Genomic DNA, 25,723 nt, shown 5'->3' with positions numbered 1-25,723 from the left:
ATCTATATATCTCATATCTATCTATCTATCTCATTATCTATCTATCTCATATCTATCTATCTCCTATATATCTCATATCTGTCTATCTCATATCTATCTATCTCATATCTATCTATCTATCTATCTCATATCTATCTCATATCTATCTATCTCATATCTATCTCATATCTATCTATCCATCTATCTATCTCATATCTATCTATCCATCTATCTCATATCTATCTATCTCATATCTATCTATCTATCTCATATCTATCTATATCTCATATCTATCCATCTATCTCATATCTATCTTATAGCTATCTATCTCATATCTCTCCTATCTATCTATCTCATATCTATCTATCTCATATCTATCTATCTCCTATCTATCTATCTCATATCTATCTATCTCATATCTATCTATCCATCTCATATCTATCTATCTCATATCTATCCATCTATCTATTTATCTATCTCATATCTATCTATCTCATATCTACCTATCTATCTCATATCTATCTATCTCATATCTATCTATATCCATCTCATATCTATCTCATAGCTATTTATCTTATATCTATCTATCTATCTCATATCTATCTATCTCATATCTATCTATCTCATATCTATCTATCTCATATCTATCTCATATCTATCTATCTCATATCTATCTATCCATCTATCTCATATCTATCTATCTCATATCTATCTATCTATCTCCTATCTATCTAGCTCATATCTATCCATCTATCTATCTATCTCATATCTATCTATATCTCATATCTATCCATCTATCTCATATCTATCTATATCCATCTCATATCTATCTCATAGCTATTTATCTTATATCTATCTATCTATCTATCTCATATCTATCTATCTCATATCTATCCATCTATCTATTTATCTATCTCATATCTATCTATCTCATATCTACCTATCTATCTCATATCTATCTATCTCATATCTATCTATATCCATCTCATATCTATCTCATAGCTATTTATCTTATATCTATCTATCTATCTCATATCTATCTATCTCATATCTATCTATCTATCTATCTCATATCTATCTATCTCATATCTATCTCATATCTATCTATCTCATATCTATCTATCCATCTATCTCATATCTATCTATCTCATATCTATCTATCTATCTCCTATCTATCTAGCTCATATCTATCCATCTATCTATCTATCTCATATCTATCTATATCTCATATCTATCCATCTATCTCATATCTATCTATATCCATCTCATATCTATCTCATAGCTATTTATCTTATATCTATCTATCTATCTATCTCATATCTATCTATCTATCTCATATCTATCTATCTATCTCATATCTATCTATCTCATATCTATCTATCCATCTATCTATCTCATATCTATCTATCCATCTATCTCATATCTATCTATCTCATATCTATCTATCTATCTCCTATCTATCTATCTCATATCTATCTATATCTCATATCTATCCATCTATCTCATATCTATCTTATAGCTATCTATCTCATATCTCTCCTATCTATCTATCTCCTATCTATCTATCTCATATCTATCTATCTCCTATCTATCTATCTCATATCTATCTATCCATCTCATATCTATCCATCTATCTATTTATCTATCTCATATCTATCTATCTCATATCTACCTATCTATCTCATATCTATCTATCTCATATCTATCTATCCATCTCATATCTATCTCATATCTATCCATCTATCTATTTATCTATCTCATATCTATCTATCTCATATCTACCTATCTATCTCATATCTATCTATCTCATATCTATCTATCTTATATCTATCTCATATCTATATATCTCATATCTATCTATCTATCTCATATCTATCTATCTCATATCTATCTATCTTATATCTATCTCATATCTGTCTTTCTCATATCTATCTATCTCATATCTATCTATCTCATATCTATCTATCTCATATCTATCTCATATCTATATATCTCATATCTATCTATCTATCTCATTATCTATCTATCTCATATCTATCTATCTCCTATATATCTCATATCTGTCTATCTCATATCTATCTATCTCATATCTATCTATCTATCTATCTATCTCATATCTATCTCATATCTATCTATCTCATATCTATCTCATATCTATCTATCCATCTATCTATCTCATATCTATCTATCCATCTATCTCATATCTATCTATCTCATATCTATCTATCTATCTCCTATCTATCTATATCTCATATCTATCCATCTATCTCATATCTATCTTATAGCTATCTATCTCATATCTCTCCTATCTATCTATCTCCTATCTATCTATCTCCTATCTATCTATCTCCTATCTATCTATCTCATATCTATCTATCTCATATCTATCTATCTCCTATCTATCTATCTCATATCTATCTATCTCATATCTATCTATCCATCTCATATCTATCTATCTCATATCTATCCATCTATCTATTTATCTATCTCATATCTATCTATCTCATATCTACCTATCTATCTCATATCTATCTATCTCATATCTATCTCATATCTATATATCTCATATCTATCTATCTATCTCATTATCTATCTATCTCATATCTATCTATCTCCTATCTATCTCATATCTGTCTTTCTCATATCTATCTATCTCATATCTATCTCATATCTATCTCATATCTATCTATCTCCTATCTATCTCATATCTATCTCATATCTATCTATCTCCTATCTATCTCATATCTATCTCATATCTATCTATCTCATATCTATATATCTCATATCTATCTATCTATCTCATTATCTATCTATCTCATATCTATCTATCTCATATCTATCTATCTATCTCATATCTATCTATCTCATATCTATCTATCTCATATCTATCTATCTCATATCTATCTATCTCATATCTATCTATCTCATATCTATCTATCTATCCTATATCTATGAGGTTAGTTTTACCCTTCATCTTGTGTCCCCCTCTGACCCCTTCACTCCTTCTTCCCATTGCCCAGTGAGTTGTCACAATATCTCCTCCCAGGTTGTGATGTCACATTCATGAATGGAATAGAAGTGACAAGATACTTGGGCGCCATCTTGAGGTCAGAATAGTAATGACATTTTGCCACTCTGTATATACTGTATGTGCACTCTATATATATATGTGTACTCTATGTATACTGTATATACTGTATGTGCACTGTATATATATTCTGTATATACTTTATGTGTACTCTATGTATACTGTATATACTGTATGTGCGCTGTATATATATTCTGTATATACTTTATGTATTCTCTATGTATACTGTATATACTGTATGTGCACTGTATATATATTCTGTATATACTTTATGTATTCTTTATGTATACTGTATATACTTTATGTGTTCTCTATGTATACTGTATATACTGTATGTGCACTGTATATATATTCTGTATATACTTTATGTATTCTCTATGTATACTGTATATACTTTGTGTATTCTATGTGTAATGTATGTATAATATATGTGTGCTGTATGTGCACTGTATGTGTAATGTATATATAATGTATGTATAATGTGTGTACTGTATGTATAATGTATATGTGCTGCATGTATACTGTATGTGCACTGTATGTATAATGTATGTGTAATGTTTATATAATGTATGTGTACTGTATGTATAATGTATATGTGCTGTATGTATAATATATGTGTACTGTATGTATACTGTATGTGTACTGTATGTATAATGTATATGTGCTGTATGTATAATGTATGTGTACTGTATGTATAATGTATGCGTACTGTATGTATAATGCATATGTGTACTGTATGTATAATGTATGTGTACTGTATGTACTGTATGTATAATGTATATGTGCTGTATGTATAATATATGTGTACTGTATGTATAATGTATGTGTACTGTATGTATAATGTATGTGTACTGTATGTATAATGTATGTGTACTGTGTATAATATATGTGTACTGTATGTATAATGTATATGTGTACTGTATGTATAATGTATATGTGTACTGTATGTATAATGTATGTGTACTGTATGTATAATGTATAGGTGTGCTGTATGTATAATGTATGTATAATGTATGTGCACTGTATGTATAATGTATAGGTGGTGTATGTATAATGTATATGTGCACTGTATATATATATATATATATATATATATATACAGTATTTGCTGCATGTATACTGTATGTGCACTGTATGTATAATGTATAGGTGGTGTATGTATACTGTATATGTGCACTGTATATATATATATATATATACAGTATATGTGCTGCATGTATACTGTATATGTGCACTGTATGTATAATGTATAGGTGGTGTATGTATACTGTATATGTGCACTGTATATATATATATATATATATATATATATATATATATATATATATACAGTATATGTGCTGCATGTATACTGTATATGTGCACTGTATGTATAATGTATAGGTGGTGTATGTATACTGTATATGTGCACTGTATATATATATATATATATATATATACAGTATTTGCTGCATGTATACTGTATGTGCACTGTATGTATAATGTATAGGTGGTGTATGTATACTGTATATGTGCACTGTATATATATATATATATATATATACAGTATATGTGCTGCATGTATACTGTATATGTGCACTGTATGTATAATGTATAGGTGGTGTATGTATACTGTATATGTGCACTGTATATATATATATATATATATATATATATATATATATATACAGTATATGTGCTGCATGTATACTGTATATGTGCACTGTATGTATAATGTATAGGTGGTGTATGTATACTGTATATGTGCACTGCATGTATACAGTATATGTGCTGCATGTATACTGTATGTGCACTGTATTTGTACTGTATGTGTACTGTATCTATAATATATGTGCACTGTATGTATACTGTATAGGTGGTGTATGTATAATGTATATGTGCACTGTATATATATATATATATATATATATATATACAGTATATGTGCTGCATGTATACTGTATGTGCACTGCATGTATAATGTATAGGTGGTGTATGTATAATGTATATGTGCACTGTATATATATATATATATATATATATATATATATATATATACAGTATATGTGCTGCATGTATACTGTATGTGCACTGTATGTATAATGTATAGGTGGTGTATGTATACTGTGTATGTGCACTGTATGTATAATGTATATGTGCACTGTATATATACAGTATATGTGCTGCATGTATACTGTATGTGCACTGTATTTATACTGTATGTGTACTGTATCTATAATATATGTGCACTGTATGTATACTGTATGTGCACTGTATTTATACTGTATGTGTACTGTATCTATAATATATGTGCACTGTATGTATACTGTATGTGCACTGTATTTATACTGTGTACTGTATCTATAATATATGTGAACTGTATGTATACTGTATAGGTGGTGTATGTATAATGTATATGTGCACTGTATATATATATATATATACAGTATATGTGCTGCATGTATACTGTATGTGCACTGTATGTATAATGTATAGGTGGTGTATGTATACTGTATATGTGCACTGTATGTATAATGTATTTGTGCACTGTGTATATATACAGTATATGTGCTGCATGTATACTGTATGTATAATGTATAGGTGGTGTATGTATACTGTATATGTGCACTGTATGTATAATGTATGTGCACTGTATATATACAGTATATTTGCTGTATGTATACTGTATGTGCACTGTATTTATACTGTATGTGTGCTGTATATATGCTGTATGTGCACTGAATGTATAATATATGTGTACTATATGTATAATGTATATGTGTACTGTAAGTGTGCTATATGTGTACTGTATATATGCTGTATGTATACTGTATGTATAATGTATGTGTACTGTATGTGTACTGTATGTATAATGTATGTGTACTGTATGTATAATGTATGTGTACTGTATGTATAATATATGTGTACTGTATGTATAATGTATGTGTACTGTATGTATAATGTATGTGTACTGTATGTATAATGTATGTGTACTGTATGTGTACTGTATGTATAATGTATGTGTACTGTATGTATAATGTATGTGTACTGTATGTATAATATATGTGTACTGTATGTATAATGTATGTGTACTGTATGTATAATGTATGTGTGCTGTATGTGTACTGTATATATGCTGTATGTGCACTGAATGTATAATATATGTGTACTATATGTATAATGTATATGTGTACTGTAAGTGTGCTATATGTGTACTGTATATATGCTGTATGTATACTGTATGTGTTGTGTATGTGTACTGTATGTGTACTGTATGTATAATATATGTGTACTGTATGTATACTGTATGTGTACTATATGTATATGTGTACTGTATGTATAATATATGTGTACTGTATGTATACTGTATGTGTACTATATGTATATGTGTACTGTATGTATAATATATGTGCACTGTATGTATACTGTATGTGTGCTGTATGTGTACTGTATATATGCTGTATGTGCACTGAATGTATAATATATGTGTACTATATGTATAATGTATATGTGTACTGTAAGTGTGCTATATGTGTACTGTATATATGCTGTATGTATACTGTATGTGTTGTGTATGTGTACTGTATGTGTACTGTATGTATAATATATGTGTACTGTATGTATACTGTATGTGTACTATATGTATATGTGTACTGTATGTATAATGTATGTGTACTGTATGTGTACTGTATGTGTACTGTATGTATAATGTATGTGTACTGTATGTGCACTGTATGTATAATGTATGTGTACTGTATGTGTACTGTATGTGTACTGTATGTATAATGTATGTGTACTGTATGTATAATATATGTGTACTGTATGTATAATGTATATGTATACTGTATGTGTACTGTAAGTGTGCTATATGTGTACTGTATATATATGCTGTATGTATACTGTATGTGCACTGTATGTATAATGTATGTGTACTGTATGTGTACTGTATGTATAATGTATGTGTACTGTATTGATAATATGTGTGTAATGTATGTATAATATGTGTGCTGTATGTATAATATATGTGTACTATATGTATAATATATGTGTGCTGTATGTATAATGTATGTGCACTGTATGTATAGTATATGTGTACTGTATGTATAATATATGTGTGCTGTATGTATAATGTATGTGTACTGTATGTGTACTGTAAGTGTGCTATGTGTACTGTATATATGCTGTATGTATAATATATGTGTACTGTATGTATAATGTATGTATACTGTGTGTGCACTGTATGTATAATATGTGTACTGTATGTATAATGTATGTGCACTGTATGTATAATGTATGTGTACTCTATGTATAATATATGTGTACTGTATGTATAATATATGTGTACTGTATGTATACTGTATGTATACTGTATGTGTAATGTATGTATACTGTATGTATAATGTATGTATACTGTATGTATAATATATGTGTGTAATGTATGTATAATATATGTGTGTAATGTATGTATAATATGTGTGCTGTATGTATAATGTATGTGTACTGTATGTGTACTGTATGTGTACTGTAAGTGTGCTATATGTGTACTGTATATATGCTGTATGTATACTGTATGTGCACTGTATGTATAATGTATGTGTACTGTATGTATAATATGTGTGTAATGTATGTATAATATGTGTGCTGTATGTATAATGTATGTGTACTGTATGTGTACTGTAAGTGTGCTATATGTGTACTGTATATATGCTGTTTGTATAATATATGTGTACTGTATGTATAATGTATGTATACTGTGTGTGCACTGTATGTATAATATGTGTACTGTATGTATAATGTATGTGTACTGTATGTATAATATATGTGTACTGTATGTATAATATATGTGTGTAATGTATGTATAATATGTGTGCTGTATGTATAATGTATGTGTACTGTATGTATACTGTATGTGTACTGTATGTATACTGTATGTATACTGTATGTGTACTGTATGTATAATGTATGTGTAATGTATGTGTACTGTATGTATAATGTATGTGTACTGTATGTATAATGTATGTGTACTGTATGTGCACTGTATGTATAATGTATATGTGCTGTATGTATAATATATGTGCACTGTATGTATAATGTATGTGTACTGTATGTGCACTGTATGTATAATGTATGTGTACTGTATGTATAATGTATGTGCACTGTATGTATAATGTATGTGTACTGTATGTATAATGTATGTGTACTGTATGTATAATGTATGTGTACTGTATGTATAATGTATGTGTACTGTATGTGTACTGTATGTGTACTGTATGTGTACTGTATGTATACTGTATGTGTACTGTATGTATAATGTATATGTGCTGTATGTATAATGTATATGTGCTGTATGTATAATGTATGTGTATTGTATGTATAATGTATGTGTACTGTATGTATAATGTATGTGTAATGTATGTGTAATGTATGTATAATATGTGCACTGTATGTATAATGTATGTGTACTGTATATATAATGTATGTGTAATGTATGTATAATATGTGTGCTGTATGTATAATGTATATGTGTACTGTAAGTGTGCTATATGTGTACTGTATATGTGCTGTATGTATAATATATGTGTACTGTATGTATAATGTATGTATAATGTATATGTGTACTGTAAGTGTGCTATATGTGTACTGTATATGTGCTGTATATATACTGTATGATGCTGTATGTGTTGTGTATGTGCACTGTATGTGCACTGTATGTATAATGTATGTATAATGTATGTGTGCTGTATGTATAATATGTGTACTGTATGTATAATATATGTGTACTGTATGTATAATGTATATATGCTGTATGTATAATGTATGTGTACTGTATGTATAATGTATGTGTACTGTATGTATAATATATGTGTACTGTATGTATAATGTATGTATACTGTATGTATAATATGTGTGCTGTATGTATAATATGTGTGTAATGTATGTATATGTGTGTAATGTATGTATAATATATGTGTGTAATGTATGTATAATATGTGTGCTGTATGTATAATGTATGTGTACTGTATGTGTACTGTATGTGTACTGTATGTATAATATATGTGTACTGTATGTATAATATATGTGTACTGTATGTATAATATGTGTGTGCTGTATGTATAATGTGTGTAATATATGTATAATATATGTGCGCTGTATGTATAATGTATGTGCACTGTATGTGTAATGTATGTATAATGTATGTGCACTGTATGTGTAATGTATGTGTACTGTATGTATAATGTATGTGTACTGTATGTGTACTGTATGTGTACTGTATGTATAATGTATGTGTGCTGTATGTATAATGTATATGTGTACTGTATGTGTACTGTATGTATAATATATGTGCTGTATATATAATGTATATGTACTGTATGTATAATGTATATGTGCTGTATGTATAATGTATATGTGCTGTATGTATAATGTATATGTGCTGTATGTATAATGTATATGTGTACTGTATGTGTACTGTAAGTATGCTATATGTGTACTGCATATATACTGTATATGTAGTGTATGTGTACTGTATGTATAATATATGTGCTGTATGTATAATGTATGTGTACTGTATGTGTACTGTAAGTGTGCTATATGTGTACTGCATATATACTGTATATGTAGTGTATGTGTACTGTATATATGCTGCATATATACTGTATGTGTAGTGTATGTTTACTGTATATATGCTGTATGTATACTGTATGTGTAGTGTATGTATACTGTATGTGTAGTATATGTGTACTGTATATATGCTGTATGTATAATGTATGTATACTGTATGTGTACTGTATGTATACTGTATATGTAGTGTATGTGTACTGTATATATGCTGTATGTATACTGTATGTGTAGTGTATGTATACTGTATATATGCTGTATGTATACTGTATGTGTAGTGTATGTATACTGTATATATGCTGTATGTATACTGTATGTGTAGTGTATTTGTACTGTATATATGCTGTATGTATACTGTATGTGTAGTGTATGTGTACTGTATATATGCTGTATATATACTGTATGTGTAGTGTATGTGTACTGTATATATGCTGTATGTATACTGTATGGGTAGTATATGTGTACTGTATATATGCTGTATGTATACTGTATGGGTAGTATATGTGTACTGTATATATGCTGTATGTATACTGTATGTGTAGTGTATGTTTACTGTATATGTGCTGCTTGTGTAACGTAGGTATAAAATACATATATAATGGAAACTTTGACAGCAGCATCGGATCCATCACAGAACAAACACAGACAGCCCAGTGCTTTATAGTGAGATATATATATATATATATATATCTATCTATAGAAGAACAGATTTGCTGCAGCACACGAAAGTAGTGACAAGTGGTTTATTTCATTCCCATCGCTACGTTTCAGCCGCCCATGCGGCCTTTTTCAAGCGTGAGGCTGAAACGTAGCGATTGGAATGAAATAAACCACTTGTCACTACTTTCGTGTGCTGCAGCAAATCTGTTCTTCTAGCATTGCGGACCCGGGACCTTCTGCTGCGTGCACCCATTTTTTAATATTTTTGAGGTGCAGCCCACCCTGAGTTTAATATATATATATATATATATATATATATATAGTGAAATAGTTATATACGATGACATAAAGGGACATATATAGTGACATTAAGTTACATAGGGTTGTATATAGTGACATATAGGAAAAGAAGGCGGCGTCCAGCACTTGACAACGGTAAAAACGATTGCTTTATTCTTCACAGCTAAGACACACAATGCTGCGGTAGGGACAACAGTGACGCGTTTCAGCGGAACATGTCCCTCTTAGTCAGCCCGCTCCAGGGCCACAACCCCCTCCAGGTGAATCGAGTTCAGCTGGTGAGTGCTACCCGTGTGAGATCACAGAAAAAAGGGGAAAATCAGCTAAGACCAAGGTCACATTCAAACAATATCTCAAAAAACATATATAAGTATATAAAGGAGTATTAAAAACAATGTAAACATAAGTCTATGTCCGATAATACTATATAGTAAATATGTCAATTGTCTATAAATACAGTGGTCCCTCAACATACGATGGTAATACGTTCCAAATGGACCATCGTTTGTTGAAACCATCGCATGTTGAGGGATCCGTGCAATGTAAAGTATAGAACAGTGGTCTACAACCTGCGGACCTCCAGCTGTTGCAAAACTACAACACCCAGCATGCCCGGACAGCCAACGGCTGTCCGGGCATGCTGGGTGTTGTAGTTTTGCAACATCTGGAGGTCCGCAGGTTGTAGACCACTGTTAGAGGAAGTTGTACTCACCTGTCCCCGCCACTCCGGACCGTCACCGCTGCCTGGGATGTCGCCTTCCATCGCTGTCGCCGCGTCCCCAAGGTGTCCCCGACGCTCCTGCAAGGCCTCTGCTTCCACGGCAACCGCGCTCTCCGTCGCCGCCATCACGTCGCAACGCACGCCGCTCCTATTGGATGACGGGACAGCGTGCGCAGCGACGGGATGACGACTATGGAGAGCGCCGACGATGCAGGGGATCCCGAAGAGGACGCGCCGGAGCCCCGAGGACAGGTAAGTGATCGTCAGCGGAGCACACGGAGCACCGTAAACGGCTATCCGGGGGCAGCTGAAGCAGTCTGCGCTGCCGGATAGCCGTTTATGCGATGGCCCCAACATACAAAAGCATCGTATGTTGATGCTACCTTCAACATGTGATGGCCTCTGAGAGTGATCGTATGCTGAAATGATCGTATGTCGGGGCCATCGTAGGTCGGGTCGGGGGGTCACTGTATAATAGATTATAAAACGTTATATCATCTGTCCTTTTGCTGTTCCCATTTTCCTCCATTTTTCTAGTATAATATTTGTATAGTAAATTTTTTTGTCACATTATTACATGTTGTATAATCTATTATATTTATAGACAATTGACATATTTACTATATAGTATTATCGGACATAGACTTATGTTTACATTGTTTTTAATACTCCTTTATATACTTATATATGTTTTTTGACATATTGTTTGAATGTGACCTTGGTCTTAGCTGATTTTCCCCTTTTTTCTGTGCCCACACGGGTAGCACTCACCAGCTGAACTTCATTCACCTGGAGGGGGTTGTGGCCCTGGAGCGGGCACATAAAAATGGAGTCAGCCACTTGTTTCTTTGTATGACTAAGATGGACATGTTCCGCTGAAACGCGTCACTGTTGTCCCTACCGCAGCATTGTGTGTCTTAGCTGTGAAGAATAAAGCAATCGTTTTTACCGTTGCCAAGTGCTGGACGCCTTCTTCTTTTCCTATTGAGTACGTGTTGGTCTACATGTGTCTGAGATACGGCGGTTTGGTGGTGAGCTGGACATACCTGCTTCTTCTATAGTGACATATAGTTGTATATAGTGACATAAAGTGACATATAGTTATATATAGTGACATATAGTTGTATATAGTGACATATAGTTATACAGTGGTCCCTCAACATACGATGGTAATTCGTTCCAAACGAGCCATCGTTTGTCGAATCCATCGTATGTTGAGGGATTCGTGCAATGTAAAGTATAGGAAGCTGTACTCACCTGTCCCCGCCGCTCCCGATGGTGATCCCGGGCCTCCGCTGGGCTCTCCGCTGTCTTCTCCGGTCCTCCGCTGTCTTCTCCGGTCCTCCGCTGTCTTCTCCGGTCCTCTTCTGTCTTCTCCGGTCCTCTGCTGTCTTCTCCGGTCCTCTGCTGTCTTCTCCGGTCCTCTGCTGTCTTCTCCGGTCCTCTGCTGTCTTCTCCGGTCCTCTGCTGTCTTCTCCGGTCCTCTGCTGGTCTTCTCCGGTCCTCTGCTGGTCTTCTCCGGTCCTCTGCTGGTCTTCTCCGGTCCTCCGCTGTCTTCTCCGGTCCTCCGCTGTCTTCTCCGGTCCTCTGCTGTCTTCTCCGGTCCTCTGCTGGTCTTCTCCGGTCCTCTGCTGGTCTTCTCCGGTCCTCTGCTGGTCTTCTCCGGTCCTCTGCTGGTCTTCTCCGGTCCTCTGCTGTCTTCTCCGATCCTCTGCTGTCTTCTCCGGTCCTCTGCTGTCTTCTCCGGTCCTCTGCTGGTCTTCTCCGGTCCTCTGCTGGTCTTCTCCGGTCCTCTGCTGGTCTTCTCCGGTCCTCTGCTGGTCTTCTCCGGTCCTCTGCTGGTCTTCTCCGGTCCTCTGCTGTCTTCTCCGGTCCTCTGCTGTCTTCTCCGGTCCTCTGCTGTCTTCTCCGGTCCTCTGCTGTCTTCTCCGGTCCTCCGCTGTCTTCTCCGGTCCTCCGCTGTCTTCTCCGGTCCTCCGCTGTCTTCTCCGGTCCTCTGCTGTCTTCTCCGGTCCTCTGCTGGTCTTCTCCGGTCCTCTGCTGGTCTTCTTCGGTCCTCTGCTGGTCTTCTCCGGTCCTCTGCTGGTCTTCTCCGGTCCTCTGCTGGTCTTCTCCGGTCCTCTGCTGGTCTTCTCCGGTCCTCTGCTGGTCTTCTCCGGTCCTCTGCTGGTCTTCTCCGGTCCTCTGCTGGTCTTCTCCGGTCCTCTGCTGGTCTTCTCCGGTCCTCTGCTGGTCTTCTCCGGTCCTCCGCTGTCTTCTCCGGTCCTCCGCTGTCTTCTCCGGTCCTCTGCTGGTCTTCTCCGGTCCTCCGCTGTCTTCTCCGGTCCTCTGCTGGTCTTCTCCGGTCCTCTGCTGGTCTTCTCCGGTCCTCTGCTGGTCTTCTCCGGTCCTCTGCTGGTCTTCTCCGGTCCTCCGCTGTCTTCTCCGGTCCTCCGCTGTCTTCTCCGGTCCTCCGCTGTCTTCTCCGGTCCTCCTCTGTCTTCTCCGGTCTTCTTCTGTCTTCTCCGGTCTTCTTCTGTCTTCTCCGGTCCTCTGCTGGTCTTCTTCGGTCCTCTGCTGGTCTTCTTCGGTCCTCTGCTGGTCTTCTTCGGTCCTCTGCTGGTCTTCTCCGGTCCTCTGCTGGTCTTCTCCGGTCCTCTGCTGGTCTTCTCCGGTCCTCTGCTGGTCTTCTCCGGTCCTCTGCTGGTCTTCTCCGGTCCTCTGCTGGTCTTCTCCGGTCCTCTGCTGGTCTTCTCCGGTCCTCTGCTGGTCTTCTCCGGTCCTCTGCTGGTCTTCTCCGGTCCTCCGCTGTCTTCTCCGGTCCTCCGCTGTCTTCTCCGGTCCTCTGCTGGTCTTCTCCGGTCCTCCGCTGTCTTCTCCGGTCCTCTGCTGGTCTTCTCCGGTCCTCTGCTGGTCTTCTCCGGTCCTCTGCTGGTCTTCTCCGGTCCTCTGCTGGTCTTCTCCGGTCCTCCGCTGTCTTCTCCGGTCCTCCGCTGTCTTCTCCGGTCCTCCTCTGTCTTCTCCGGTCTTCTTCTGTCTTCTCCGGTCCTCCGCTGTCTTCTCCGGTCCTCCTCTGTCTTCTCCGGTCCTCTTCTGTCTTCTCCGCTCCTCTGCTGTCTTTTCCGGTCCTCTGCTGGTCTTCTCCGGTCCTCTGCTGTCTTCTCCGGTCCTTAGCTGTCTTCTCCGGTCCTCCTCTGTCTTCTCCGGCCCTCCGCTGTCTTCTCCGGTCCTCTTCTGTCTTCTCCGGCCCTCTTCTGTCTTCCGCAAGGCCTTACTGGGCCTGCGTAGCGACGTCATTACGCCGCTGCGTACGCCATTCCTATTGGATGACGTGCGCAGCAGCGTATTGACGTCACCAGAGAGGGCCGAGAAGACACCGGAAGACCAGCGCTGGACCCGGAGGGCACCCCGGAGCATCGTGGAGGGGTAAGTAATACATTAAGCTGCTATCCGGCAGCTGCTTAAGCATTTGGCGCTGCCGGATAGCACTTAATGCGATGGTCCCGACATAAAAAAGCATCGTATGTCGATTTCATCATATGTCGGGGGCCATCGTAGGTCGGGGGTTCACTGTATATAGTGAAGTGAGTTGTGGTTTCCTCCGCAGCCTCCATTTCCATCATATATGACAGGAAGAATAACGCAGCAGGCGGAGCCATTCCTCTCATCAGACACATAGGTGTGAACTGAGAATAACACTGCCCCCTGGAGGATAGTAGTCCCAACACTAGGAATAGTGGCCTCCACCTATAGGTCATGTCATCTGTATCATACACTGGCTGGAAGTTGCCCAGGCCCCTTTACATAGATAATATGTATAATATATATATATACACACACACACACATATATATATATATATAATATTTCTTACAGTGAGAATGGTCGGAGTGACGAAGGCCCAGCAGATCTTCCAGAAACGATTGGGCTGGAATCCGATCATCATCTCTATATCTTCACAGAATCTCTGCAGACCTGAGGGGCAGACCAAACACAAAGGTTAGAGCCCAAAATGTACACCATGTGACCGTGCAGACCCCAGAGGGACCCCAGGCGCACATACACCGGCCTATGTAACGGTATTAATATTAATATCTGACCAAAGTGCAAAAAAAAAAAAAAAAAAAAAAGTGCGAACAGAAATTTCTTCCCCCAGAAACAAGACAGGAAAGATCTCTGTTCACATTGGATTTAATTCATCCTCATGTACAAAGCTGAAGAAGGCAGCAGCGACATCTAGTGGTCAGTTGAAAGAATGCAACTGATCTGCAAATCGTATTTAGGGAAGTCTAGTATGAAAGAACAGTGGTCGGCATTTATCATTGTAGGTGTGAAGCATTTTTCTACTCCTTTTTTTTGTGCGCTGATAATGTGTAGGAGCGCCAAATGTATTAAATGGTCACAGAGCATTTGATAAATGTTGTGCAGGTAAAAATTTTCTTCACATACACCAAAAAGCTGAGCTAAGTCTGGGCTGGTGTGGTTTTAAAGACTTTTCAGTGGTTTTGCGCCTTTTTTGCGCCTTTTCGCAAAAAGGCACAGTTCATAAAACCCTTCTATATCATGTGCATTGCCAAAACCAGTGGATTGCAACTCAAAATCAGCAGAAATGTGTAAACCAAAAGGCGCAACAAAGGCGAAAATAAACCCTGCTTGCGCCTTTTTTGCGCCTTTTAAAGACAATGATAAATGTTGGCCACTGTTTTACAAACAGTGTGTCACCTGCTGTTGCAAAACTACAACTCCCAGCATGCCTGGACAGCCAACGGCTGTCCGGGCATGCTGGGAGTTGTAGCTTTGCAACAGCTGGAGGCACACTGGTTGAGAAACACTGCTTTAGATTCTGCAGTTTGACTTTGTCCTAGGCCTGGCCGGAAGCCCAATAAGTGTGTCACCTGCTGTTGCAAAACTACAACTCCCAGCATGCGAGGCACACTGGTTGGGAAACACTGCTTTATATTCTGCAGTCTGACTTTTTCCTAGTCCTGGCCGGAAGCCCAATATGATCCTAGGGGCTGTGGGGCTCCTGTGTAAAGTCTTTTTGGCTGTCCGGGCATGCTGGGAGTTGTAGCTTTGCAACAGCTGGAGGCACACTGGTTGAGAAACACTGCTTTAGATTCTGCAGTTTGACTTTGTCCTAGTCCTGGTCGGAACCCTAATAAGGTCCTGGAGTGAACTCCTGCACAAAGTCTTTGGCTGTCCGGGCATGCTGAGAGTTGTAGTTTTGCAACAGCTGGAGGCACACTGGTTGGGAAACACTGCTATAGTTTCTGCAGTTTGACTTTGTCCTAGACCTGGCCGGAAGCCCAATAAGGTCCTGGAGTGAACTATGGGTCTCCTGCACAAAGTCTTTGGCTGTCCGGGCATGCTGGGAGTTATAGTTTTGCAACAGCTGGAGGCACCCTGGTGGGGAAACACTTCTTTAGATTCTGCAGTTTGACTTTGTCCTAGGCCTGGCCGGAAGCCCAATAAGGTTCTAGGGTGAACTATGGGTCTCCTGTACAAAGCCTTTGGCTGTCTGGGCATGCTGGGAGTTGTAGTTTTGCAACAGTTTGGAAAACACAGTCATTTAACTTCCCTAATATATGATTTTAGCTGTTGAATAACTACAACTCCCAGCATGCTCCGACAGTCAGCTGGGAAGCCAAAATGCCTCCGACTTCCTAGCTGACTATCATGGCATGCTGGGAGTTGTAGTTTTGCAACATTGCAGGCTGGGGATTTCAAATTCTGCGATAACTAGTGAGACAGTGGCTGTCAGGGCATGCTGAGAGTTGTAGTTACGTCATCTATAGAGCCTGTGGCTGTACTGGCATGCAGGGAGTTCTAGTTTTGCAACAGCTAGAAATCCTGCACCTGTCAGTTTTGCATCATCCAAAAAAACAGCGTTTGTCAGGGCATTCTAGTAGTTGTAGTTTTGCAATAGCTAGGGAGCCTGTAAGTGTCCGGGCATGCTGGGAGTTGTAGTTTTGCAACAGCTGGAGAGCCACAGGTTGGGGAATACTAAACTATGTGAACTCCTCTTAGAAAAGCCGGATGACAACCTATCTGAGCACAATTACAGATTAGTGGGGGGGGGGGGGTGCATCACTCAGCTGTCCTAGAGCCCTGAATGGCAAATAGACAGTATTATGTGCAATTCTGGACTCAAGGGAAGTAGAGTGATGACCTGTATGGGAGATGCCATGGAAAACTGAGGACTTTCTTATATGGTAGCTCATTGGTTAGGGACATTGCCCAAAACCCACTAAGGACAACATCTGCAAGGAGTCTGTATGTTCTCCCTGTGTTTGTGTGGGTTCAATCTGGGCGCTCTGGTTTCCTCATACATACAAAAAGGTGAATTTAGGTTGTGAGCCCCAATGGGGACAAGGACTGATTTGAGTGACAACCTCTCTACAGGGCTATGGAATATGTTGGTGCTATATAAGGGGGGATAGTATAATCAGGATAGACTAATAATGTTTGGGACCCTGATAATAAGCACAGAGGAGTAGTCACCGCATGGTTATAGCGTCCTCATTGCTTGCACAGCAGCCTATCCATATGGCCATAACTGGTTCCACTTAAAGGGGTACTCCAAAGAGAAAAAGAGAAATGTTTGTTAAACTACAGGTGCCAGATAGTTATATAGATTAGTAAATGACTTCTATTTTATATTAATCCTTCCAGTACTTATCAGCTGCTGTATGCTTCACAGGAAGTTGTGTAGTTCTTTCCAGTCTGACCACAGTGCTCTCTGCTGCCACCTCTGTTTGTGTCAGGAACTGTCCAGATAAGAAACAAATCCCCATAGCAAACCTCTCCTGCTCTGGACAGTTCCTGACATGGACAGAGGTGTCAGCAGAGAGCACTGTGGTCAGACTGGAAATAACTACACAACGTCCTGTGGAGCATACAGCAGCTGATAAGTCCTGAAAGGATTAAGATATTATATAGAAGAAATTTGCAAATTTGTATAACTTTCTGGCACCAGTTGATTTGTAAATGTTTTTTTCGCACCGGAGTACCCCTTTAAGTTAATGCGCTGCAGACTGACCAGTGGACTTACAGATTCCCTCCTATAACAAGGAAAACCCTTTTTCGGGTACGTTCACACTGATGAATGTGAACCGAATCTCCGCTCGCAGAATTCCGCAAGCGGAGATTCCATCCGTCCGGCGGTGGCGAAATACTTCATTGTAGGACCGCACGGCCCTGCGCCGTCACCATTGATGGCAATGCAGGGCTCGCAGAATAGTTTCTCAGTGTGAACGGGTCTCGCGCAATACCCATTCACACTGATGTTAATGTTCACTGCGAGCAGAATTCCGCGCAGTGAACATTAACATTAGTGTGAATTGCGCAGTGTGAACATAATCTTATAGGGATTGTTTATTAAAGCTACAATAACATGGCTGCTTTCTGCTGAAATTGTGCCGCGCCTTAACAGATTTCAGAGTGGTATTACAGCTAAGGCCTATTCACTTCAATGGAACTGAGCTGCAATACCAGACACAGCCCATGGACAGGTGTGGCGCTGTTTCTCAAAAAAAAAATAAAAAAAATAATGTTTCTCTTGTCCTGAACAATCCCATCAAAAAACCACTTCATGATTTTGTTTGTTTTTTTGCCCATATCCTGCGCACTCACCATCACTAGTCCTACAGCACCATCTGTTCCATTCCAGCACAGCTGCATCCATTCCTGTAACTGGGTTATGTGATTACTAGTCTGACCCACAGAAAATCCCAGTGCTTAATGTATCAGAGGAAGTGGTCAGTCCAGGGTCAGATGACTTCCTGTAAACTGCAGGATAACATCATCACCTATCAGATCCCTTCTGTTAGTTGCCAGACTCCTCCCCTTTAGCTCTATCTGTATACTGCTACTGCCACCTGCATGGGATCAGGATATATAGTAGTTATTCATCTCCCCTCCAGCTCTATCTGTATACTGCTGCTATCTCTATGGGATCAGGATATATAGTAGTTATACACCTCCCCTCCAGCTCTATCTGTATACTGTTGCTGTTATCTCTGTGGTATCAGGATATGTAGTAGTTATACATCTCCCCTCCAGCTCTATCTGTATACTGCTGCTATCTCTATGGGATCAGGATATATAGTAGTTATACACCTCCCCTCCAGCTCTATCTGTATACTGCTGCTATCTCTATGGCATCAGGATATATAGTAGTTATACACCACCCCTCCAGCTCTATCTGTATACTGCTGCTGCTATCTCTATGGAATCAGGATATATAGTAGTTATACACCACCCCTCCAGCTCTATCTGTATACTGCTGCTATCTCTATGGGCTCAGGATATATAGTAGTTATACACCCCTACGTCACATTGTGTTTTTTAATGCATTTTCTATCTTTGACCTGATTTTCTCAAAATATCATAGCAACAATTTGGCTATTTTACCACAATTGGGCTTTTAAATTAAGTTATGGTGTAGAGATAGGACTGCACTATGTGATGGGAGATCTAGGCAGCATTAGGTAATCATTTAATTGATGGAATTGCAAATAGTATGGCTGAAAACCCCCATGCCTGCCACATTAGCCAAAACAGGTAAGCACAAGGCATACACAAGAACCTCTACATTATTCTCTAATAATAGTCTAGAAGAAAAAAATCTAATATAAAATGTTTCTCGGAGTGCTTCTTTAAGACTTTATACCATAATCCTTCTGTAGGTCACCATCAGGGGGCAGGACAGCAGTAACAACTATTTAACAGACTTTACTAATGGAAAAACTTTTTTTTAGAATCAACTAAAAACACAAGTGGGACGCACATCTTCTTGTTAATGTCTCTGCGTAATGCAGGTTTAATCTGAGTAAATCAGCTTTCTGTAGAGTCTCTTGGCGTCTGATCCTTCACTCGCTCGGTAACACATATGTGTTATGATGGGTTTAATGTTCCTCTTGGGAGCCGTAAACAGAAAATGGCGCCGTCTTTAACACAAGTAAAGATCGTAAAATTAAAATAGCAGCAATTCAAGATGCAAAGTGTTTCCAGCTATTTATAAAGAGACTCCCAGATGGGTGCAGACATTATCATCCCGGTATCCAGCCAAAGAAAGGATTATATCAGGGAAATACAAAGGATAAATGTCTACCGCAAAGCCAATGTATCCAACATACCGCCCATACTGCCAACAAGGAATAATAATGGGGGAGATAAATGCTGCAAAACCGCACACTGCACAAAATAAATGTAACTATATGTGTGTGTGTGTGTGTGTGTGTGTGTGTGTGTGTGTGTGTGTATTTATATATAATACTGCTCCTATATACAAGAATATAACTACTATAATACTGCTCCTATGTACAAGAATATAACTACTATAATACTGCTCCTATATACAAGAATATAACTACTATAATACTGCCCCTATATACAAGAATATAACTACTATAATACTGCTCCTATATACAAGAATATAACTACTATAATACTGCCCCTATATACAAGAATATAACTACTATAATACTGCTCCTATGTACAAGAATATAACTACTATAATACTGCCTTCTATATACAAGAATATAACTACTATAATACTGCTCCTATATACAAGAATATAACTACTATAATACTGCTCCTATATACAAGAATATATCTACTATAATACTGCTTCCTATATACAAGAATATAACTACTATAATACTGCCTCCTAGCTGTGAGGTTGTGTGTTTGTGGTTCTCCTGATGTCTGGAGCAAGCCCAGGGAGGGGCCACCCTGGGCGGGGAAGCTCCCCAAGCAAGGCCCAGGCTTCTCGGCCTACACTGGAGGGAATCTCCAACACTCATTCTGATATGGATGGAAATCCTAAAGTGGATTTTGTACACAGAAGTCCTCAGTATGGAAGCACTACAAGTGCTAAGAAAGAAGATAAAGACTTGGATGTGAGTAAAGTAAAACAAGAAGAAGAAAGTGTGTATGAGACAAGTGATGGTTCACAGTCGGCCGGTCAAGGCTCACAGTATGGGGAACAATCTAAAGATTCCAAGAAAGAAGCCTCTGTAAGAGACCACAGGTCTGCAGTTCAAGGCAATGTTGGTGCACAGGAGGTGAGTGGATCACATGATGGTGCACAGGAGGTGAGTGGATCACATGATGGTGCACAGGAGGTGAGGGGATCACATGATGGTGCACAGGAGGTGAGGGGATCACATGTTGGTGCACAGGAGGTGAGTGGATCACATGTTGGTGCACAGGAGGTGAGTGGATCACATGTTGGTGCACAGGAGGTGAGAGGATCAAATGTTGGTGCACGGGAGGTGAGTGGATCACATGTTGGTGCACAGGAGGTGAGGGGATCACATGTTGGTGCACAGGAGGTGAGGGGATCACATGTTGGTGCACAGGAGGTGAGGGGATCACATGTTGGTGCACAGGAGGTGAGGGGATCACATGTTGGTGCACAGGAGGTGAGGGGATCACATGTTGGTGCACAGGAGGTGAGGGGATCACATGTTGGTGCACAGGAGGTGAGGGGATCACAGGCAGCAGGTGTGCAGCTCCACTCTCCAGCACAGAGACAGAGGAGGACATCACTGGAGAGACAGACCTTACAGGAGAACCTGCAGAAACAAGAGGTGGTCTCCAGCATGACCCGCTCAGGCCGCACCAGATCCCAGGCCGGAGGTTACACTGGTGAGGGGTCTATGGAGGTGACTCCTGGAAAAGCTGTGGTAAAGTCTGCTGGTGTTTGACTCTGATACAGCAGCTCATGGGTCTGATACATTCAAAGAGCCCAAGAGACTGTCCAGACCCCAACAAGAGGGCAAAGAGACCACCCGGGCACCAGAGCTACAGCTGGCGGAGGAGATCCCTGCTCTGGTGAGGAGGATGGAGGAGCTGAAACACCTGAAGGGTATGCTGCAGATGCAGATAGACTCTGTGTACATGCTGAAGACCGCTAATCCCCAGTATAAGACTCTCCATGATAAGAGACTGTACACACTGAGCATAGAGCTGGCTGATATTGTGAAGGAGATGGACTGTATCCTGGAAAAGTTGGGGCCACTGGCAGAGTCTTATAGGAACCAGGAAAGATTCTCCCAATACCATCTGAACTTTGATGCAGAGCCCAGACCTGATGTGGAACCGGACATCACCCCAGATGAGCCCCAGCAGGTGACAAGACCCCTCATACAGCCCGCACGGTTCTCTTTCCAAGATGGCGAGAAACAACAGCCACAGGAACCTGCAGCTGGGCCTGAGCAGGAGCAGAGACCATCAGAGGCACCACAAGTCCCAGAAGTCCCAGTTCGTCAGCAAGACATTGGACATTTTGAAGGTGATGGGGTAATGGAGCAGAGCTCTAATGTTGGGGCACGGACTGGGGGTGCGGACTGTGGTGATGTTGGGGCACGGACTAGGGGTGAGGACTGTGTTGTTCCTGAGGGGTCGGTGGCTGGAGGGGGTGCACAATCTGTGTGGGGTGTATTATCTGATGATAATATAGAGGTGGATGGGGAAGTTGATGCGGTACACAATAATGTGCAGGATTTCCCCCCTTTACCCACAAGTACTTCAGCTGTAGCAGGGCCCCCTAGAGTAGACCCCAACCCTGTAAGACAGGACACAGGTACCCGCAGGGTTCCTCCTAGAAATGCCTGGAGCCGTGGTGCTCCATCATTCACCTCCAGCGCCAATTACACTGGCCAGGCATTTAAAAGGAGGAATGTGGTGCGATTTCGGCACAGAGGTGCCAAGGAGGACCTTCCGGATAGGAGGTTTGTGGTGAGGGAGCTCCTGTGCCATCAGATGGGGTTTGTGCCAGCGGACATCTTGGCGGTAATAAACCTACCAGATAGACAGGGCTATGATGTCAGCTTTAAGCTCATGTCTAATCTGGATAGGTTCTGGTCCAACTTCCCCAGGTTCAGAGACAAGAAGATTAATAATGGGGCAGGAGTGATGGTTGTGTCCAACAGATTTGAGGTTTTGTCAGAATCTGATGGAGATTTAGACATTGAATTTAAAAAAATAGAAGACGACTGTGACGGTGACACGAGGGACCAACCCCCAATAAAAAGAAAACCACAGACTGCAAAATCTAATGTAGAGTCAGACATGGAGACAGGAGGTGGACAACAGGACTCAGATTCTGACTTATGATGATGGGGGTCAGGTCTCTGCTCTTCTCCTTGTGTTATATTATCATGGCTGGGTTTACTTTAAAACTTGTTTCAAGTAATGCAAACAGTATTAAAGTGAGGAGGACACGACACATAGTCTATGAGCATCTACAATATCTGGACGCAGATGTCATCTTTTTGCAGGAGACGCGCCTGACTACATTGGGACACTTACGTGAGGCTGAGAGGGAATGGACATCTGGACCTTCTTTCTGGTCACTGGCTGTGGAACCTTATGCCGGGGTGGCCATACTGTTTAACACCATGGATGTGACTATACATAGGATGACAGAGGTCATCATGGGAAGGTGTCTAATCCTGGAGATCACTATCCATGGTAGAAGGCTCCGGCTCATAAATATCTATGGCCCGCAGACAGTGGCAGAAAGAGTCCAGTTGTTTGAAGAGGTCAAGCCGTATATGTTTACGTCTGTTCCTGTAGTCATGGCCGGGGATTTCAATGTCACTAGAACATCAGGTGACAGGTCCTCAGGTAGAGCGGTGGCCAGGGACTCCAGAGTCCTGAATAACATGATTTTACAGGCTGGTCTGAGTGATGTGTTCACATGGGGTGGTAGAAACCCAAAACTCACGTACTCATGTTCTGGCAGGAGCAGTAGAATTGACATGGCGTTTGTGAGTCCTGCAGAAATGGTCAGTGAGATGTGTGAGAAAGTTGTCCCATATTCAGACCATATGGCCTTGGTTTTCTGTCTAGGAGCCGCTAAGCATCCAGATATTGGTAGGGGATTATGGAAGCTAAACTCCAGTATCTTGGAGGATGACTATGTCCAGAAATGTGTTCATTCCCTTATACAGGGTCAGCTAGAGAGGGTGGACTTCTATGATGATATGGCCGCCTGGTGGGAGGATGTCAAGGATGAGATCAGAACCCTTTTAAAGAGACTGTCCTTTAAAAAGGGGAAGAGTAAGTATGACCAGTATCTCAAGCTGCGCAAAGAATTGGAGTCACTGTATTCGGCGGGTGGGGACCAACAAAGGATAGACCGGCTGAAATCTGAGATAAGGCAGTATCAGTACAGCAGGTATACCTCCCTGGTTCTTGAACGGGATTATGGGTCCTTAGGGTCTCCTGATCCCTTTGAGAATTGCCGGGAGCGGGTGGCAAATAAATCTGTCACCGGTCTCACTGACTCCCAGGGTGTTTTGCAGGAATCTCGGGAGGGTATCCTGGGGGTGGTGAGATCGTACTATGCTGACTTGTTTCAGAGGAAGGTTTTGGATAGAGACAAGATGACCCAATTCTTGGAGACAACTCCGCTCCCTGATACTAATGATTTGGACTTTTCTCCTTTGACAGCAGAATTGACGGTGGCGGAGGTTAAAGAGGCCATTGATAAGTTACATCTGAAGAAGGCACCAGGTCCAGATGGGATAACAGCAGAATTCTATAAGACATTCAGAGACCTCTTGGCTCCAATCCTCGTGGATGTTTATACAAATTGTCTAGAAAGTCACCTGATGCCTCCATCCATGAGAGTGTCCTCGCTGATTCTGCTGTCTAAAGGTAAAGAGCCGAGTGACATCAAGAACTGGAGGCCAATTGCCCTCTTGAATGTCGACAGGAAGATTCTGGCAAAAATCCTGTTTTCTAGGTTAGTTTGTCTGTCCCCGGCACTGTTGGCAGGCTGTCAGTATGGCACAGTAAAAGGGCGGAACATCTCTGGGGCAGTGATCTCCATAAGGGAGATGTTTGAGAGATGTAAAGCCCTGAGGTGTGGGAGATATGTTGTGAGTCTTGACCAGGCTAAAGCCTTTGACAGAGTAGATCACGAGTATCTATGGGCCACTTTGTCAAAGTGCGGTATTCCGGGACAATTCATCGATTGGCTGAAGACTTTGTATTGTGAGGCCGAGAGCTTTCCTCTGATCAATGGTTGGCAGGGTGACACCTTCAGGGTTGAGGCGGGGGTGAGACAAGGTTGCCCACTGAGTCCGCTGCTGTATGTATTTGCCTTAGACCCGTTTCTGAGGTCACTGCAGGAGTGTGGTTTTCAGGGGGTGCCGGTCCCCCACTGCCTGCCCCTGAGTGTTGTTGCCTATGCGGATGATGTGACTGTAGCGATATCTGAGCCTCGTGAGGTGGAGATGTTGTCTATGGCCATCAGAAGTTACTCGGAGGCCTCAGGGTCTCTGGTCAACCTTGAGAAGAGTCAAGCTCTCTGGATATCAGATACTGATCCAGACTTTGATCTGCCCCAATTTGTGAGAGCCTCCTCCTATATTAAGATCCTA

The 25,723-nt window shown here is 40.2% G+C and overlaps 1 protein-coding gene across 1 annotated transcript in view; it reads right to left on the bottom strand.

Annotated features, from left to right (window-relative positions):
* SLC6A5 (solute carrier family 6 member 5) overlaps nt 1-25,723 on the bottom strand; it is a 117,225-nt gene that overhangs the window by 9,863 nt on the left and 81,639 nt on the right. The window contains exon 14 of the mRNA XM_056527926.1: nt 15,199-15,299. Within this exon, the coding sequence (XP_056383901.1) occupies nt 15,199-15,299 (101 nt within the window). The remainder of the gene's footprint in view (nt 1-15,198; nt 15,300-25,723) is intronic.

Source organism: Hyla sarda, chromosome 6 (assembly GCF_029499605.1).
Source record: "Hyla sarda isolate aHylSar1 chromosome 6, aHylSar1.hap1, whole genome shotgun sequence".
NCBI classification, from domain to species: domain Eukaryota; kingdom Metazoa; phylum Chordata; class Amphibia; order Anura; family Hylidae; genus Hyla; species Hyla sarda.
The sequence above is the reverse complement of the archived record's forward strand: the minus strand, read 5'-3'. Positions and strand labels throughout refer to the sequence as shown.